This window comes from Furipterus horrens, unplaced genomic scaffold, assembly GCF_987537825.1.
Source record: "Furipterus horrens unplaced genomic scaffold, mFurHor1.1.pri manual_scaffold_3, whole genome shotgun sequence".
NCBI lineage: Eukaryota > Metazoa > Chordata > Mammalia > Chiroptera > Furipteridae > Furipterus > Furipterus horrens.
In genome coordinates this window covers 156237224-156257622 of record NW_028327173.1, presented here as the reverse complement: position 1 = coordinate 156257622, position 20399 = coordinate 156237224, and the positions used below count along the sequence as shown (strand labels likewise).

The 20399-nt window shown below is 48.2% G+C and overlaps 1 protein-coding gene across 1 annotated transcript in view; it reads right to left on the bottom strand.

Annotated features, from left to right (window-relative positions):
* GLDN (gliomedin) overlaps nt 1-20399 on the bottom strand; it is a 50882-nt gene that overhangs the window by 6254 nt on the left and 24229 nt on the right. Inside the window, exons 3-6 of the mRNA XM_090270599.1 lie at nt 15339-15356; nt 14891-14998; nt 4944-5081; nt 2452-2577 (exon numbers count right to left, since the gene is read on the bottom strand). Of these exons, the coding sequence (XP_090126725.1) occupies nt 2452-2577; nt 4944-5081; nt 14891-14998; nt 15339-15356 (390 nt within the window). The remainder of the gene's footprint in view (nt 1-2451; nt 2578-4943; nt 5082-14890; nt 14999-15338; nt 15357-20399) is intronic.

Below are 20399 nucleotides of genomic sequence, written 5' to 3'. Positions count from 1 at the left end.
AAAGGCATCAAGTCATACACTTCCACATTTCCCTCCTTAATTGGTGAGTTTCTAATCCCCAGAGGATGTCCATAAGAGAGGAACAAGTGGCCTGAGTCGGTGAGGGAATGAGAGGCCTGCTGACACTCTCCTGGCCTCTCGGGGCAGGCAGTATTACTTATCACGGCTGCCACTCTCTGGAAGACTTTCCCTTTCAGGGAAGCTGATGGAGAGGTGTGAGGGAGAGCCTCGGGAGGGGGCCCACTTTAGCCCCTCTTCCTGGACTGCCAGGAGGAGGAAGCACAAGGAAGAAGGAGCCTCGGGGCAGCCCGGCGCCATCATGTCTGAGCCCCTCTCTGCTCTCCCCGCCTGCCGCTGCTTGAAGGCCTCTGGCTCCCAGGTCCTCCATGGGCACCTGATTCACACTTGTTTTGAGGCTACACTTGAGCTGGAATTCAACCTCCTCAGTCTGTCACTGTTCCCATAACAAATAGGCTCAATTTAGACCTTTGGTGAGGAGGTGGCTCAGGGTGGCTGAAGCAGGACAGGAGGAAGGGGAGACATGGCCACTGTGACAACAAGAGGGAGTGGGCTGGATGGGGGAAGGGCCCTGGTCGGGGCAGGTTGGGGCAAATCAGGTTTCTGGGAAAGGCCAGGCCCATTCTGATGGGCTCACATCACACTGTGGCTGCCGGACAGGAAGTGGCACCTCAGCCGTCAGGCCGTCAGTGAGGAAGCCTGCTAAATATCTAGAGAGGTTTCTTTATCAGTCAAGAGGGGGTGGGACTCTCCGTGATCTCTAAGCTCGTTTCTAGCTGGATGAGCCAGTGTTTCTCTGAAGGCTTCTGGCACCAGATGAGAACAGTCTCAGTGGTCTGTGCGGACTTCCCCACAGGTAGTCCTGCTGCCTTTGAGCCTCATCTGGAGTGTTCCCTGGGGAGCTGGGGCATTGCACAAGAAAGGGACAGAGAGACCCTCCTGTTCTTAGTCTGAAGAAAAGGCTCTCAGTAATTCCTGTTGTACCACCTGCCTCTAAAGCTGTGGGGGCAGGAGGAGACTAAAGAAATGGGACTGGAACAGGAGAGAGGGCCAAGTTCAGATGCAGGGAGCCTGGCAACTGAGGACTCATTTCTAGGGGGCAGAGTGGGAGATAATGGCCTATCATGTGAACCTTCACATCTCTGTCTTCATAGCCCTGGGCCCGACCCCAGCCAAGCTCCGGACACAGGCCAGGCAGAGGACAGTGCCTCTCCAGGCACCCGCTGTCAGTGGCTGACGGAGCCTCGGGAGTTAGACTCAACAAAGCTCAGGTCCGATCTCCCCTTCACTTAGGCCCAAAATGCTGATGCTAATGGGGGCAGTGGCGCTGGTGCTCAGTGCCAGCGAAGGAGCAGCTAACTGCCAGGGAGAACTCTAATCAGGCTCCATTTATGGGGGTGGGGGGCACGCGTGACATCTTTGAAAGCACAGATTTGCCCACTCTTACAGCTGAGTACATGTCTCCAAAATGCCTTCCAGAAAAAGCAGAGCACCAAAGAGAACTAAAGACTGTTTAGGAAAATGGCTGTGAAATCTACAGCAAGTGTGACCAGCATGCCAGTCAGAGCCCTCCTGCCTGCTGCTGAAGCGATAGCATCAAGCTTCCTCATGGCGTAAGTAGGTGAGCAGATCCCAGGTTACTGCCTTTGGGAAGAGGGTCTAGCATCATTATAGTATTTTCCATTAGTATGGACCTTGGTTTCTAAGTAGTTTTCCATCCTGTGGCCACCAATATCACAAACTGGCCAATGAGCAAGTCCTGTTGGCCTACCAGAGGTCAGGTGTTTCTTGTCCTTAATTGGTTTAGTCTCAAAGTGTGAATTTCCCTATCCAAAAGGAAGATGTTCTAAGAGCAGGGGCTTGATAGTCAAGCACACCTGGGTTTGAATCCCAGCTCTGTCACTCACTATGAGTGTTTCAGTGTTGTGTCTGTAAATGGGTGACAATAACAATTCCTGTACCCTAGGGTTGCTGTGAGAATGAAATGCACTAAGCACTTAGCACCGTGCCAGGCACACTGTTGGCACGTGAAGCTTTGTGCTGGCAATGGCAGTACTATAGTATTCGTGGGGAGCTGACCAATCTGAATTTCCCCATCATGCTCCCAAAGTGAACAGTTTAGCCTTTGAGACCAGTTCAGAGGAGAGGGCTGGTGGATTTGGCGAGGAAGAGGAGTCGTCTGGTAAGTGAAGGGAGAGAAGTGGGGGAAGGGTGTGTGAAGCCCAATTCTAACCTGCCACCTGTCCTCCTCCCCGGGACAGACTGCCCAGGCCTCCCACAAATATGTTGCAAAGGGGAACTCCTGAGATAAAATCTGGCTTTGGATACAATCCCATCCCTCTGTTTAAAAAATCTGGTCACAAAGCCTGGGTGAAGCCTGAGAGTTGGGACCACTAATGAAAGAGGCAGGTCCTCAGGGCAGGGGTTGGTGACCTGGGCACTGGCCGTTGAACATGTTTGGCTGCCGAGGACCTTTGGATCTTCTTCCAGGCGACCCTGGGGGACCTGGAGGGCCTGGAGGCCCAGGTGGGCCGGGAGGGCCTGGGTCACCTTTGGTACCTGGAGAGAGAGAGAAGCCGGGGGGGGGGGGGGGGACTGATTAAGGAGCCATAATCTGAGCTGGGTTTCACACAAAGAGAAAAGAGAGCCCGCAGGGAGGCTCGCTGAGCAGCCTCTCCCACAGTGCTCTCGCACTTGCCCACCCCGAGTTGAGGAAGCCCCCACAGCAAGGGTTGAGGTCCAACTAAGTGCCAGGAACTGTGCTAAGAATTTTTAAAATCTCCTCGTGACTACCCTCTACCACTCTATGAAGTAGCCTCTCAATGACTTCCGTCTTAGGGAAGTTTAGTGTTTTGCCCAAGGTCACAACCTGAATAGGCTGGACTCGGCCTCAGGTGTCTCTCACTCCAGAACTCATCCTTATATCACTGGCCATGTGGACCCCACCCTGCCTGCTTAGCAGAATAGCTCAGGAGCTTTAATACAATTCTTATGCCTGGGCTTCCTCCCAGACCAATTAGATCAGAATTGGAGTGAGGTGGGTTATCTGGATTTTTAAAAAATATATTAAAATTTTCTAAAATTACAGTTGACATATCCTATTAATTTCAGGTGTGCAACATTCTATTAGATATTTATATAACTTACAAAGTTATATAAGTCTAGGGGCCATCAGACACCATATAGTTATTAAAATATTATTGATCATATTCCCTATGCTGTACTTTATATCCCCATGACTGTCTTCATTCATCTGTATTTCTCCTACTGTGCAACCAGGTATGAGAAGCACTGTTCTGTGTGGTAGAAGAAATAAGGAGCTCTTGGTCAGCTTCAAGACCTTGAGTGGGCAGCTGAACCCTGCTGAGCCTGTTTTTCTGTCTCCAAGTTGAGTCTCATACTCCCTTGAGAATGACTGAGGTCACTGGGGTGGGTGTTTGACAGCTGGAACCCCTCCACACCCGCAGGCAGCCATTCCTCTAACTTCAGGTGGCTGATGTGGGTGCAGGCCTCTGCAGGGGCTGCTGGTTCTAGAACTTTCATAATGATGACATTAGGCTGGGCTCTTCAGTCCTTTGGTTCTACCCACCTGATCTAAGGTCTCTTTAGCTGCCTCTTCCCAGTCAGACCAAATAAACCTTCTCGGTCTCCTGAGAGTGGGCAAGCACCAGTCACTCCAGAAGGGGCAGAGATCTGTAGGCAGGGCAGACATGATCCAGCCCTACTACGCCTTCTCTGTTCTCTGACCGGAGGGCACATTCAGCTCTGGCCGGGACTCCGGGTCTGGAGCATGTACTCTCAGGGAGGTTGCTTTTCCGAATGGTTTGTCATCACGCTTGCCGTGTACAGCAGTGCAGGGGAAGGCTGTACTCTGGGTGCACTGACTTCCCATATAACTGAAGGGTACCATGATCTTATATTTTCAAAGTATATTCACATATATTACCCTGTCAAAACATTCCTTAAATTTTGTGCATTTTGCAGAGCATCCTCCCATTTATGAAATGAAGCATGCTAAATATAATTTGATCTTCCTTTGATGCTTTGATCTTAGCACAGTGTCTGGCAAATAGCAGGTGATCAGTACATTTTCAGTGGATAAATGGGCAAATGATTCAGGGTCACTATTCTGAACACCTATCATAACTTCTTAAGGACAGATGTCATGTCTTACACATTTTGATATTCATAGTCTCAGCTCTTAGCAAAGCCCCCATTCATAAATGCTGCTTTTTGATATTCAACAGGTGTTTATTGAATACATGAGTAGGATAGTTATGTTTTTATGACATAAATAGTCTCCAAAGTATTGTGCTTTTAAAATTCTTTGCCTTGCGGTCATCAACTGTCACCTACTCTTTCCACTATGTGGGTGTCTTTCTGTGGCTCACGGCACCTCCATCTCCTCCCCATACACACCAACTATCCCCTTTTAATCTGGGCTGGAAAATGGAAAAAGAAGATCAGCAACCGTGTTTGCCCAGTTCTCCATGTCAAAGGCTTATGATAAGGGCCTGGGGATGGCTTTATCTTGACTGCAAGGAAAATGCCTGTGCTTTCGTCCGTTGTTCTCTGGGGTGTGTTAAATTGCTTGCTGACGTGTATTATTTTGGATTGTGTTGGATTTAATAGATATTTGGGAAAAGGCAGCTTCCTTCATCCTGATTTAATCCAAGCACAATGTTTACACCTGAATTACCTAACCTATTTCTGCCTAGATCCCAGATTTGGTCTTGCCAACATTGGGGTGACATACACCGTTTCCTCCTTTTTGAAAGCACAGAACTCTAAAACATGACACCAAACAGATGGTCACATAAGGCAAACAAGGACAGAAGATCCAGAGCAGCCCTTGCTTTATTAAAACCCAGGCAGGCCTCTGGGTCCATTCACCCTGGGAGAGGGTCCAAGTGCCAGCCTCTTACCTGTGGAGAGCACATCATTGGACACGTCCCCTTTGTCCCCCTTTTCACCCTTCTGCCCTGCTGGGCCCTCGTTTCCTGACAAGCCCAGTTCACCAGGGTCTCCCTTTTGCCCTGGAATTCCTGTGGCTCCAGGTAGCCCTGAGAAGAACAATGATATATTAGCCTGTTGTGCAAGAAATTCTGACACACTACTTTGTGATATCATACCGTGTACTTTAAAAGTGAAGCAGCTTCAGAAACCAAATACCTAACGCACACAACCGTTTTAGGACAGCAGTGCAGCCATCATCAAAGAACAATATTTCCAAGTGGCTCTGATGGAATACTTTCAGAGACACTTGATAGCAACAACAGTCTGAAGGGATGACTGAACCACAAGAGGGACAGTCACAAGAAGAGCAGAAAGATAAGGCTTGATCAGAAGTCTGATCCATGCATGCAGGTTGGATGGAGTACTGTGAGGGGTTGACTTGGTGTTATAACAGTGGGTGATGTCATCTGCATTATTTGGTTGATTACTCACAACATATTGGAATAGAGGCTGCAGACTTGTCCTTACTCTCATTTTTAGAAATTGGAACTAAGTCTTATAGTGGTTATAACTGATGCTGCTAAGTGAGCAGCAAAGATCTTCCGACTCCATCATCAATGCTCCTTTCTGTGGCAGTCCAATGCAAAACGCTTTTAATTAAAAGATCAAAACAAGGACAGGCTTAAGATGGATAGTTATCATGGGAACAAATTGCAGTGGGTGAAATCTCCGCCTTCGCTCCTGGGGAGCCATCAGCATAGGACTTGCAGCCATACCATACCCAGCTAGAAACAGTTGAGCTGTATGCCGTGACCCATCTCAGCACCGCTCTATGGAGGGCACAGGTTTCTGATCCCTGGGAGAAAGGAAGCGAACTAGGTTCATCTGACGGGCACAGCTTACTGCTGGTGGGTCGTTTCCAGACAGCAGCACAGGGAGCAGGACCCCAAACAGAGCCTGGCAATTTTGCTATGGTGAAGAGACTAGAACAAGAGCTTGGGGACACAGAGGTGGCTAGAATTTGTGAGAAAGGCTATGAGGGAGGAGGTAGTTATGTGGAAAGAGCTCAAGAACTTCAGGACTTGAGTTCTTGGCTGAGTAATGATCTGTGCAGAATGCAAGACAGGGAAAAGAACAGACAGAAAGCACCTCACTACACAACTCTCAGAGCCTGCACAGGGCAAGTTCTCATTCCCACCCATCAAGGTGGAGAGACCTCAGAAAGTGCCGGGTATTGGGTAGAGTCCTTGGAAAAGTCTTGTCATAGTAGTGGGGCTAAATGAGCCTGAGAATCGAGGTGGCCATGGGTCCATCATAACAATGCTTAAAAATAAGCTTTGAAAGGATTACACTGATCTGTAAGTAGTTCAGCTGCATGTCAGAACAGAGTCCAAAACTGATTCATTCAGTCAAGGTAATGCAGCAAATTAACAATTTAAGAGAAAATCATATGATTATCTCAATGGATGTAGAAAAAAAATTTCATAAAATTCAACACCTATTCTTAATAAAAATTCTCATCACACTAGGAATAGAGGAAAGTTCCTCAGTCTGAAAGAGGGCATCTATAAAAAAACTACAGCTAACATCATCCTTAATGGTGAAAGACTAAATGCTCTCCCTCTATGTATGGTCGGGAACAAGACAAGGTGTCCACGCTCATCACTTTCATTTCACCCTCTACTGGAGATCCTAGCCAGTGCAAAAAAGCAAGGAAAAAGGAATAAAAGGCAGACTGGAAGGGATGAATTACAATGATCTTTATTTGCAGGTGACATAATTGTTTATGTAGAAATTTTCAAGGAATTTATAAAAGAGCTACTCGACCTCATAAGCTCCCAGAGACACTGGGGCTCTGCGAAGGGAAGTGATTGCCTAATACTGTGCAAAGGTATTGCCAGATATGGATCAATTCACATGATCTTCTATTGCAGGGAGTCCTCTGTTCATTTTGATGATGGCCTCCTGGAAATATTGTTCAACAGAGAGAGTATTCAAAGTGGCAGAGATTATAAGCAACAGGAAAGAGCCAGAGGCATGTTTTACAGCAAGCGAAACTTTGATTCCTCTCAAAGTCTATAACCAAGAGAGCTGCCTTTTCTAAGTACCCTGTCAGTCTTCATGCCTCTTCTCACAGGATCTGGCTAAGTGGCTGCTCATTCACCCCTCTCCTGTGCCCCATCAACTTGGGTGGTCCCACTCTCTAATGGTCATCCTTCTGGCATTACAATAATCCTCCCTCCAGTTGTAATATCAAACCTGGACTACCCTTACGCTCACTGCCTGCTAACACCAGAGGAGCCAACGTAACTGTCCCAAGGGAACCATGGAATTCCAGATTGGAAGGCACCTTAGAGGTCAGTTAGATCAACCTTCCATCCAATCCTTAAAGCCTCTCTACACTACCCAGTTGGCTCTTACATCTTACATCTGGGGAGGTTATTGCATTCACATCACATCGCAGATGGTGCTCGAATGCTCTGCACTGGCACTGAAGGCAGTTGTTCCCCAAAACATCAATCTGGGGCTCTTAGTCCCTTTTCCTTTATGCCAGAGGAGTGATAAATATTCAAATGGTTTCTGCTCTCCATACTCAAGGGACTCTATACAGACCATTCCAAGGAAGGCAGCAGTGTATGAAAGAACCTTAAAATGTTGATCACTATTAGAAAATGTAGTGAACAAAGGAACATGTGCTAGATTTCAGCCAACCATAAAATAGTCTCAGTGAAAACCATGAAATTCAGCTGCAGCCAGGAGTCAGAGGCCTTGGGTTCCTTGCTTGTGACCGCGGGTGGGTTTCGTGCGCAGATGAGGAATTGTGACACAGTAGAAGAGAATGTGAAGAAGAGCAAAAGCCCCTCCCCTCTCTGTCAGCATCTGCTCTGCGATGGATTCAGTAACACGGGCAAACCTTTCCTCTCAGGTGGGTCATGGCTCCTGATACATCTCTCACAACAGCACTGGAAAACCATTGGTCTGAGCCATCCTGGCCCATCAGGACATCTTGCTGGAAAGTGATTTTCTCACTTAAAGGAGCCCTTAATTGGAGACCTCTGCATGAGAAGACGTTCTTTTGTCAGTATTTTAAATAGGCAATTTGGCACATTATCTGTAGGACACAAAAGACAGTCTGTTGCCATAGAGTCCAGCCAGCACAATGCACCAAGGAAACTGATACCATTTAAAGGTTTCACATGCCCAGATTTAGCAAAGCTCAGGGAAATGGTATCTTCTCATTACTTCAGGGTTTTCTCTTTCAGGTGTTTATTGTAGTCACAAAAAGCCTTTCGGCAGCATCCTATTTTCCCTTCTTTTCTTTTATTCTTTCCTCTTACGGCCATAATTTCCTTCCCCAAAAAGGCCATGTGTGAAACAGGAAAATGTTCGTACTGTAATGCAGCCATTGTAAGGCAGCCCCAATGGGTGTGGGTGTTTAAACTAAAGATATTAAAGACCTTTGCTTAAAGCTGTGTTTTGATACTTATCTGGGTGTGCATGATCATTTTTAAGCTTTTGTTTAAAAAGGGTGGGGGTGTATGGTGTATTCCTGGAGCACCAAACTCAAGAGATCAAGGATAAGAAGAATTAACATTATTGAAATGTCTATACAACCCAAAGCTATTTATAGATTCAATGCAATTCCTATCAAGATATCAATGTCATATTTCACAGGACTAGAACAAATATTCCAAAAACTTATATGTAACCACAAGACCCAGAATGGCCACAGCAACCATGAGAAAAAAGAACAAAATTGGAGGAATCATGCCACCTGTCATCAAACTATACTACAAGGCCACAGTAATAAAAAACAGCATGGCATTGGCATAAAAACAGACATAAAAATCAATGGAACAGAATAGAGAGCCCAGAAATAAACCTATGCCTTTGTGGTCAATTCATATTTGACAAAGGAGGGAAGAACATACAATGGGGTAAAGACAGTCTATTCAATAAATGGTGCTGGGCAAATCAGATCTGTGCAAACAAAACAAAACAAAACAGACCACCTTCTTGCACCACACACAAGAATAAGCTCAAAATGGATTAAAGACAAGTGTTAGACTCAAAACCATAAAATTCCCAGGAGAAAACACAGGCAGTACAATCTCAGACATTTCTTATAGTAATATTTTTCTGTTATATCTCCTCAGGTAAGGGAAAGGAAAGAAAACATAAACAAATGCAACTACATTACACTAAAAAGTTTTTCACAACAAAGGAAACCACCATCAAAATGAAAAGACAGCTCACTGCCAATAATACATTTGATGGGGGGGTTACTATCCAAAATTTTTAAAGAACTTAACATAACTCAACACCAAACACACAAACCAATTAAAAATGAACAAAGGACCTGAACAGACACTTCTCTAAAGAGGACATACAGATGGCCAATGGACATATGAAAAGATGCTCAATGTCACTAGTCATCAGAAAACTGCAAATTAAAACCACAATGACTATAACCTCACACGTGTCAGACTGGCTATCATCAATAAATCAAGAAATAACAAGTATTGATGAGGATGTGGAAAAGGGAACCCTAGTGCACTGTTGGTGGAAATGCAGACTGGTGCAGCCACTGTGGAAAACAGTATGGAGGTTCCTCAAAAAATTAAAAGTGGAACTGCCTTATGACCCAGAGATTTCCCTTCTGGGAATTTATCTGAAGAAACCCAAAACACTAATTTGAAAGAAGATATGAATCCCTATGTTGATTGCAGTACTATTTACAATAGCCAAGATTTAGGAGCACCGCAAGTGTCCATCAATAGATAAATGAATAAAAAAGCTGTGGTGCATTTACACATGGAATTCTACTCAGCCATTAAAAAGAAGGAAACCTTACCTTTTGTGAGAGCATGGATGGACTTAGAGAGTATTATGAAGTGAAATAAGCCAGTCAGAGAAAGACAAGTACCATATCATCTCACTTATATGTGGAATCTAATGAAAATAAACTAACAAACAAAATAGAACCAGGTTCATAGATACAGAGAATAGACTGACAGCTGGTAGAAGGAAGGGGGCTAGGGATGCTGGGTGAAATGGGTGAAGGGATTAAGCAAAAAAAAAAAAAAACCCTCATAGACACAGACAACAGGATGGTAATTAGTAGAGCGGAAGGGTATGGGGAGGTAAGAGAGGGTCAAGGAAGGATAAATGATGATGGAAGGAGATGTGACTTGGGGTAGTGAACACACAATGCAATATACAGATGATGTATTATAGAACTGTACACTTGAAATCTATATGATTTTATTTAACCAATGCTACCCCAATACAATAATAAAATTTAGAGAAAAAGCAAGAAAGGGTGGGGGACATTTGGTCCTTATACAAAATGTTCTGTCTTTGCCCGCTTGTGACCACTGCCTCTGACAAAGTTCCCCTTTGTCTCAGTTGATAAAACCTCTCTGGCCGTGCCCTGGTGTCAGAAGTGCACTACTACCTCATCTCATTCACCACCAGAAGACCAGTGTGTGGTCCTTTCTACCCGCCCTACTCAGCTGTGCTCACACTGTCCTACTGTGTCGCCTGGACTCTGGCATTGTTTGTCCCTCATCACCTGCCAGGCCTGGAGGCAGCACATTCTGCCAGAGGAGAAAGGCCCAACTCTGCTCGCCTAAGGGCTCTCTGCTGTTTTTCCTTCTCGGGGCGCCCACTCAAAACAAACCGTCTTACCAGCTTTCGAGTTGGGAGGTGTGTGCTGTTGTAGGGGTCAACTCCAACATCTTCACAGCGGGCGGTGCGGAAGGAGGGCTTATTTTTGGCAGGACCATCTGTCACAGACTGCGGGTCGGGGGAGGGGACTGGAGGGTGTTGACAATACCCAGTCTTGAGACTGGGATGGATAAGGAGGAGGGTGTTCATTTCTGTTTTTATGAGGATTTGCTTTTTAGAGAAGACACTGCAGCATTAACTATTAGGCGAGAAAGCGAGACAGATGGAGGGAAAGAAAATGTTTGGTGTTGTGGCAACAGAATGTCAAACTTCATAGGAGATGCCCGTTGCAAAAGGACAACAGTTAAGTCTCTTTTAGGTTCAGTTCTTCTCTCCAAATCTAAGTCAGTGTTTTCAAATGAATATAGGTATTTCCACTTAGATTTCCTTTTGGTTTAAAACCAAGTTTCTCCTTCCCCATTTTTGGAAATGAGAGCTGACACTAATATAGTACTTACCATGTGTCAAGATCTATTCCAAGTGCCATAGATATTCCACGTATATGAGTTTTATGTACATAAACACACACACGCACACACACACTCAATCTTCCTAACAATGCTATGAAGTTGATACTATTATCGTTCTCTTTATATAGATGAGGAAACCATGTCACAGAGTGACTAAGTAACGTGCCACAGGGCACACAGCTGGTAAACAGAAGAGCCAGAACTCAAACCAAGGCATCAGGCTCTGGCTCCACGCTAGGCCTCCATTGTGCTTAGCATGACTAAGGTCAGGAACTGAGAAGGGTTAACTTGGATGCTTCAACCCCCTGCAAACAACTGTTAGGCTATAGCTCTGAAACTCTGATTTCATCGGGCTAGTGTTTCTCATAACACTCTGTTGTTTCCTTCAAACGTGTATCTCATGCTGTGATTACAGATATATTAGATTGTTGACTGTTAACAATCAAATGGAAAGTTCCAGAATAGGGGCTGGCTGCATCTGTTTTATTTCCCTAGTACTATTTGGAACCTATCCAATAAATATCTGTTGACAAGCATTTCCACTCTCTTCTCTTCAGAGCTGTCCTTGGCTCACTCAGAGGCTCACTTTTCCTTGGTCAGGAGATGCTGCTGCTCCTCTGTTCTCCATGCGCCCAGGCTCTCCGTGCACCCAGGCTCTCTGTGCGCCCAGGATCTCCGTGCACCCATGCCCACTAGTCCATGGTCTCTGATACTCCCTGATATAGACTCTAGCCCCATGGTCTTCTCTGACCGCTGACCTGCATCTCCAAGGCCTCTGACATCTCCTCCCCTGATAGCTCAATCTCAGCACATCCGTCGCTGAGCTCCTGACTGTGTCCCTGAACCTGAGTCAGTGCAGGGTTCCCACCTTAGGAAAGAGCAGGCAGGCAGAGACCCTCTGGCCCTGAGTCTGTCTGTGTGCCTTCCTCCCCCTTCTTCTGTATATCCATCCACCATCCCTTCAGCCTGCATTTTGAGAAGCTTCTGACCTGTCTCCCTGCCTCCACTCTTGCTTGTCTCTGTGCTCATTTCGGTGTGTTCCCGCGCAGCAGTCGCACTAGTCGTTTCTAAAGGTAGCTCTGATCGTGTCATTGTCTCCTACTTGAAACCCTTCAGTGACTTCTCACTGCTCTCAGAATAAAGACATTTCCCCTCTGCGGCGCTGCCAGCTCTGGTCCCCCTGCCAGAAAGCTGGTTGCTGGGTAGGATGGACATTCACTTCAGGGTTCAGGTAGGGAGCGGAGGGGGAGGGTGGGAAAGCACAGCCCTGGGGCCTTCAGGAGGGTGGCTGGGGGCAGCACAGCCCTTCCTCTAGAGCCTGACAGTTGGGGCTAGAGTCTGAGCTGGCCCGGGGCTGAGAATGCTTTCACCAACCTCCTTCCAAGAGCTGGACTCTTCAGACAGCCTTTGTCTTTGTACACCCTTCTACAAGGGTGGTTCATCTCCACTTCCCCAGGCCCAGGGCAAGGGCTCCCTGCGGGGCCTCTGGGGACTCACGTCCTAACTTCAACCTCAGTGGAAACTTCTTATTCTGAGTTCTAACTTTGCTGACCCCAGGGGGCCGCCCTCACTGGGAAGGTTTGTGTCTTTGCTGCTGTTCCTATGGGATCTCCAGGAGAAGAGGCTTTGGCCAAGCTCCATAGATAGAGTCCAGCACCTTCTCACCCATCCTCTGCTGTCCCCCTCCAAGCCTCCTCCCTCTGTCCTGCTGCCTCCTTCCACAGCGTGATCAGTTCACCAATGAGACAGGGCAGTCTCTCCTCTGCTATAAATCCTCCCTGTCTTGCTCTGAGTGCAAACCACAACTCTTCAGATGCCCAGGGCCAACCTGATTTGGCCTCTTACCTCTCATTCTGTCTGGTCACCCTGGCTTCCTTGCAGCTTCTCAGACTCCAAGGCTGAGCTGGACTTCCGTGTTCTGCTGGAACTGCCTCCCCCAGGTCCCCTGGGACTCCTGCTCTCACCTCCTCCAGGCGTTTGCTCAAAGCTCCCCTTTCAGGGGGTCTTCCATGGCTCCCTGTTCTACCCTCACACACTTCCCACCCCTCTCCTAGCTCTATTTTTTCTCTTTAGCACTTAGCACCATGTAACAGACAATACAGTCTACTTATTTATCTTGTTTATTGTTCATCTGTCTAGATCAGAATGTAGGCTTTATAAAGGCAGGGGTTTCACCAGCTTTTTCATTTCTGGATCTGCATCTAGAACAGTACCCGCCACCTAAACATGCAATGCTAAACGCGTGAACTTGTCCTTTTCTACCCTCACTGGCTGGTGGGCTACAAGCCAAGCTTACTCTGCAGAGCCACCTATCTCTCTCTGACCCATTTGGAAAACCACACCTCTCCCACCTGCCCGCTCCCAGCGCCGGCACTGTGGGTTACCCTCACAGCTGCCCCTCCCAGTATTCAATGCTGGATCCTTAGGACTGGGTCACATTTCTGGGGGCTGCCTGGGATAAACCAAACGTCTGCACACTGACGGTCATCATTATTCAACACTGATGCTCATTTATAATTATAATTACTACCCGACATGTAACGATCTGTAACTGCCTGTAATTCTGGCTGTAATTGCTGGCCTTCTGGGGACTGAGCTGCCCCTTTTCACAGAGGCTGGCCCCTGGGAACATGAGCATGTAGGTTTTACCAAGTGGCAGAGCCCCTCAACAACTGTCTCCCTCTCCACTGGCTCTCACTTACATTGCCATGGGAATAGAGCTAGAAGGGTTTACTGTGCTGTCTGGAAGAATTTCCTAGTAGTTCTTCTAGCCCAGGGCCTGTGCAAGTGTGTTGGAATAGCAGAGCCAAGAGATGGAAAATAAACAAGAAGCTGTGATGAAGCCTCCACCCTGCACTGTGGCTGAGGGCCAGGCCTTTCTAGAAGCTTCCTGAACATTCTTTATCCCCTGCGTGTGAGCGTTCACCATGCGTATGCCAGCTTTCTTCAGTGACTCTGCCCAGGCCTTCTCCATGACGCCCCAGGACTGGTGCTCAGAGCCCTTTAGAACCTCCCCAGCCCATTTCCCAGCTTCCTGCCAGGCCCTTCATCAGCCCCTGTCCCCGTGGTCCCGGGACACGCCTGACACCTTGGTGCTTCTGGGCCTTTGCTCAGGTGATGGCAATGCTTCTGCTCACAGCAGGGCAGAGGAAGTCTCTCAGAGACACCAGCCACACCTTTGTAATCATCATGTGACCCCTGGACAGGGAACCCTGACAGATGGGACCCTGCAACCTGAGCGCCGGTCTCAGGGAGGCCTGGATGCTGCCATTTCATTCAAACCATTCCAGCTGTTCCTTCAGCCAGGACACCCAGGGGCTGACATTGCTCAGCAGATGTCCAATCAAACACAAACAGTTCCTGGGCAGGGGAAGGCAGTGGGAGGGCAAGGCAGGAGCAGACCCTTGAAGGGTCTCAGACGTGGCATATCCAGCCATCATGGAGTCCCCACCCTGGGACTCCAGCTCCTGCTCATCTGTCCGTCTGTGTCTGAGGAATCAGTTCCCAGGGGGACTGCTTCAAGAGTTGGAGATAAACCATTGCCAACAGCAGAAAGAATGCCCTGGGCCCCCCAACATGGCAACCTCCAGGCAAGGGTTGAACCCACCTTTCATGCAAAGATGCAACACTTTATAGCCACTGCACACACTTCAGCCCATTCAAAACACAGCAACAGACAAGCAACAAGAAAGATAGCAAAGGAGTTGCCAAAATACCCATTTTCCCTCTTTTTCCATTTGCCCCTTTTTCGCCTTTTGGGCCCTGGGGACCGGGCTGTCCGTCTGATCCGTTATGTCCTGGTAACCCGTTATCTCCTGGAGGTCCTGCGCCAGAACACGGGAAACAAGAACAGTTAAACAATCTCTTCCCTAAAGTTAAGGTGGTTTCCTTTAGCCAGTGAAACTGGGCAGGCATCAACCCTTTCGCCTCTTCCCTTCCTTCTCTGCCTTTGCTGCCCTCATGGAAGCCATGACAGGTGGGGAATGGCGATGGCAGGTTCTCCAGTGGGAGGGGGAGGACAGCTCCTGGTTGGAGTGGAGAGGGGGAGGGGACACAGTGATAGTCGGGCTGCCTCTAGGCTCTCCCGCTTCCCCACTTCAGTCCCTTCTAAGTGATGCTGGTGAGTTAGCCCCCTACGAATCAGGAAAACCCAGGGCCTCTTACCTGGTGGGCCAGGTGGTCCTACAATAGAAAAAGAAATGCAGATGATAAACTATAGGCAGAAGAAGGCAAAGCCAGCTCCACACCCCAAAAAACACCTTCCCCCTCTTAAAATATACTGGCAAGGAACCACCCCTTGCCTTTTCTTTAGAACTCAGTGTATTTGCAGAAAAGATTCTTCAAATCACATTCCAGGGACTTAGAGCCTCGGTGCGAATGTGGTGCTTCTCCGCCTTCCTGCCTCCCTGGAGCAGGTTTTCTCCCTACTCCGAGCCCCATGGGTGGCCGCTGCCACCTTCCATCCCAGTGGGGACCTGGGCGCACTCGCCCAGGGAAGGCTGGGGTTGGGGGTGTGCCCTGCAAGCCTGAGTCACATGTGGGGTGCCCTGTGCCCGGGAGGGTATATACTCAATAGGTGGGTAGCCTGTGCCTCAGAGAGTCCAATATTAAATAGCAAACAAAAAAGCCCCATCACGGCAGGTTGCAAGTGAGACCGTGGAAAGCCTTTCTCCTGCTTTGGAACAAGACCCTGCATTTTCATGGTGCCCTGGGCCTTGCAAGGGATGTTGCTGGCTCTGCCTTCCCCACCCCATTCTCCTGGGCAGAGCCCATTAGAATTGGCTGGATGCTCCATAGGAGCTGAGCCCTTAGATTCTTTTCCCCTTGAAAAGAGAAACTGACCCACCATGCGCCTTGCTTGTAAACTAGAGGTCTGTGGATGGCCTTGCTGAGGAAGATAAGTAAATTACAAAAGGCCAGACTTCCGAGAGAAGAGAGTCAGACAGAGAGGAGCTGCATGGGCTCCTGGTGGCGTTCCTCCTCCCGCGCCCGGCTGCCCTCTCTGCCTCCCGATCTCTCTGCCAGTTGTCCTTGTGAAGAAGCAAGCTCTGTGTCACCAGTTTGAGTTACATTGTCCTCTTCCTGGGCCCACAGAGAGGCTGCATTTCCCAGCTTTCCTTGAGGTGGGGTGGGGGCAGGGTGAAGGTGGGGTTCTGGCCACAGCTGGGGGTGGTGAGATGCTTCCAGGCCTGGCCCTTGAAGGCACCTTTGGTCCTCTGTTTCCGCCCTGGAGGAAACCGCAGTGCCCGGTATTGAAATAGTGGAGCCACAAAAGGGCAGCAGCTTGGATCCCCTTTAAGCAGCCCAACCTTGCAGGACTTCGTGGAGAGAGAAAAAACCTTTTCTGTCTTAGGCCACTGAGATTTTACGATTTAACTGTTACCAGAGCGTGGGCTAGCCTATCTTAACAAATACACCCCTCTATCTTTATAATAATTTGTAACCCCACATCTGGTGTTTTTTTTTTTTTTTTCCTAAATAAGCTCTAGTGGGGTCCTGCTTCTATGAAACAGGAAATACAGGCACCACAGTTATGAGGAATGAATGGTAAAGAAGTACAAGGCTCAATTCCTGTGTTCAAGGGCATGCACTGGTCAGTGGCTAAAGCTGTGGGTCCCTGGAAAACCTGCCCGCCTGGCTCCTCCCACGAAGGCCATTCCAGATCTCAGAGGAGGGCTCTTGTTTCCAACTGCCCTTTCCACCGGGGACAGTGTCAGAACAGGTGTTGTATTGTTACAGAAACAGAGGAGTCCAAAAATCCCTGGAGTTTGAGGCTGGGGGTTGGCAAGAAGGAAGCAGTTTTCAGAATGCCTCCACATGCCTGAGGCTGATGGCTGGTGTCTTTCATTATGTAAAATTGCTTGGATGCTTCCAAGGCCTCAGGTGGATGGGAGGAGTCTTGAACCAGGTGATGGTATGGAAAGCACACAGAGCCTACGTGGGGTTCTGTGAATGGTCAGAACTATTGGCAACACCCACTGCGTCAGAGGACGCAGTCAGGGATATATAGGCAGCTGCGAACACTTCGGGGGCGGGGCACGCTCTGGGGCTGTCTCCCTCGCTGGTGGGTGTTCGCAGGGGTGCACTGGAGAAGGAGAGGAGATCCACTCGGTTTACAGAAAGAAGACAGTTTGCAAGGAGGCTGAGAATCCAGGCGGTCCTGCATTGAGAGCTGGAGGGCACCACAGCACAGAAAGGACCTCCCCAATCAGATTGAGTGATTGGCAGCTGCTGGTAAAGCTGAACTGTGCCTAGGAAGTAGGGGAACGGTGTTTCTGACCTTCCTAAAACTGGCTAGGTTCGGTAGAGGGGAGGCATGGATATGTGTAACTGTTAAATAAACAATTTTCACTCAACTATAATATTCAGAGTTGTAATTCTGGCGGCGGGCAATCGGACCCCTAACTAAAGAGCCCGTGGGTTTGTTTTCAAGTGGAGCAGCCCAGGGGTTCTGTTACAGTATGGCCCAGGGCACCTGCTTAGCACAGCAATGATCACAGAGGAAGTGGCCACACATTTCCCAAAGGCTTGCTGATAAAGGGGAAAAAGCAGCCAAAAAACCCTCAAATAGCAACATCTTAGAAAGTGAGGTCTGGTTCTGCTGCTCGAGGAGGAACTAGTGAAAGATGCAACTTCACAAACCTGAGAATGCCAGGCCCGGAGCACACCCGAGAGCGGGAGTCTGGAGTCCTGACCCTCCCACTTCTTACCCCAGAGAGGAGTCTCTGGGCCTCAGGGGTCATGCCAGCCGCCACTTCAGGGCCAGACAGGAGCCCTGGCCAGAGGAGGTAGGGTCTCCCCTTCCCTCTGGGAATCAAACATGCATGGTTCTCCTGAAGGGATGGCCTGAGAGGGCCCAAGCTCTCACACTTGGACCTGATTCTAACAACTGACTAATTGGATAAAACGATGTCAGCTGCTCCAGCTGAGAATGACCTGTTCATCCATTTACCAGAAGTTTCACTGGCTACAGCTTTGAGGTCTCAGTTCCCACCCTGTGAGTGCTGGCACACCCTCTAGAGCCACCCCACCACCAGCTATTGGGCCGGTCCTGAGGCACCTGACTCGGAAAGGTCTCTTTCATCACATGCTCCCATTAAGCCGCAGCTTTGTGTTAAAGAATTGTACACATGAACTCTACATAATTTTTAAAAATCAATGTCACCCTAATAAGTTCAATAAAAATTTTTAAAAATAAACTGCAGCTTTGATTCAATCCCATTTATTTGGTGCATTTCAACATTGCACTGTGCACATGGCAACCTTAAAAAATTAGAGTAGGGATGGCAAATAGGCTTTATTTCAATTCCACTCAATTAGTACAGCTTTCCGGAGTGCCAGAAAAGAGTGACATGAGGCCATGCTCAGCAGCAACTGGGATTCATTATTGATGTCTGCCTGGATATAGGTTAGGGAGTAGTGACAAGTGTCATCACTGGGTTGGAGTCACTTGGCTGCAAGGAGAATGAGCACTGCCTTGGCCAGCAGCTCAGCAATGCCATGGCTTAAGAGATTTCCAAGTCCATATGAGGCGGCCACTGAAAGTGAAGGACAACCCAAAAGCCTGCCTTCTGCAAGACACCTGCTCTCCATGAAGATATGCTTCTGGGGTTCCAAGGAAATCTGGGCTCCTGGGTAAGATGCATCCAGAAAAGCCTGCGTTGTTTGACAAACTGCACACTAGCCGACCCACTAAGTACTGTAGCTAGTGAATTGCCTTCATCTTTACCTGAGATGTCACAGGATGCACAACACTACAGTATCTGTCCTTGTTCCCATAGCAACCACAGCTGAGTCCAGGAAAAGGAACAGGAATGCAGCCTTATGGTCATAGCTGGACTAGCCTCAGGTCACAAGTGCCTGCTTTTTCAAAAAAAAAATGAACCCAGTGTAAAGCTAGATCTTGTCTCAGGCCCCAGCCCGGGGTCTGCCCTGGTAACCCTGCCTGCCTGCATCTCCTGGGGACTCTGGACCAAGGCTTTCTCGGCTCCCCTGAAGCTGCCAGTTCAGTCCTGTCACCTTCCCACCCCCAAACCTGGAAGCTCAGCCTATCCCGAGGCACCTTCTCACTTTGTAACTTGTACTTTTCACACCAAAGTTCTAATGGAAGAGCTTTCTGTGTAAAAGGAGGCCCAATTTCAAGCTGATAAGTGTGAAAGGAGAAGGTGCCGGTTTTTGAAAAGCATTTTGAGGTGCCAAAGAATAACCTCCAGTGCAGATGCAATCCCCCGCCTGCTATCAATCTCCCCGAAGTGGTCCCAATATGTCCATCACGCGTTCACTGAATAGCACGGCTCTCCTTCTATCACTGTGAAAATCAAAAAGGAAGAGGTTTTTCCTGTGCCTCTCAACAGCGCTTTTGTGTCTGTAATTCCATCCACCTGAGCATTTCTCTAGCGCTCATTACTGTCACACGTGGGCACTCTAAAAGGGACTTGGAGAGGCGGGAGAAAGGTGCTTAAGCCGAAAGAGTTTCAGAATAAAGGACCAAGCTGTTCTGAAGATACTTAATTTTCTGTGAGGGCTGAAATGTGACCTGAGTAATTCAATTAGCATTTACCAAGAAGCCACCGGACTACAGCTTTTCTCTCTGAGGCCAAACTAAGTGAATGAGTCAGACTTGGACTCAGGGCTCCTCGGGGAGGTGTCTTTCTTACCAACCTACCACCCCCATTCAATCACTTACATAAACCCCAGATTCAGTCACTCAACAAACTCCCCTGGAGCGCCTACCACACACAGATAATGTGAGGTCCCGCCGAGAATACTGGGGAAAAGGGGGGAGCTTCTCACTACTCCACAGACACTGCGCAGGGTTTCCAGCCCCCCTCAGTGCAGCCCTGGGTGCCCGTAAAGTGTGAGTGGGGATTCCCCAGAGCCTATGGCCACTGGCTGAGGTGGTCCAACAAAGCTTCAGAAGTTGACCTAGACTTTGGTTATATTGTTAAGTCCGCAGGAGTATGCATTTATCCCTTAATAAACTTTTTTTTTTTAATCTTCACCTGAGGATATTTCTACTGATTTTTTAGAGAAAGAGAAAAGGGGAGGGAGGAAAAGAGAGAAAGAGAGGGAGAGAGACATTAATGTGAGAGGGAAACATCAATCGGTTGCCTCCTGTATGCGCCCCGACTGGGGATTCAAGCTGCAACACAGGTAAGCTCCCTGACCTGGACAACGCTCCGACCGACCAACTGAGCCACCTGGCCAGGGCTCCATAATTGACTC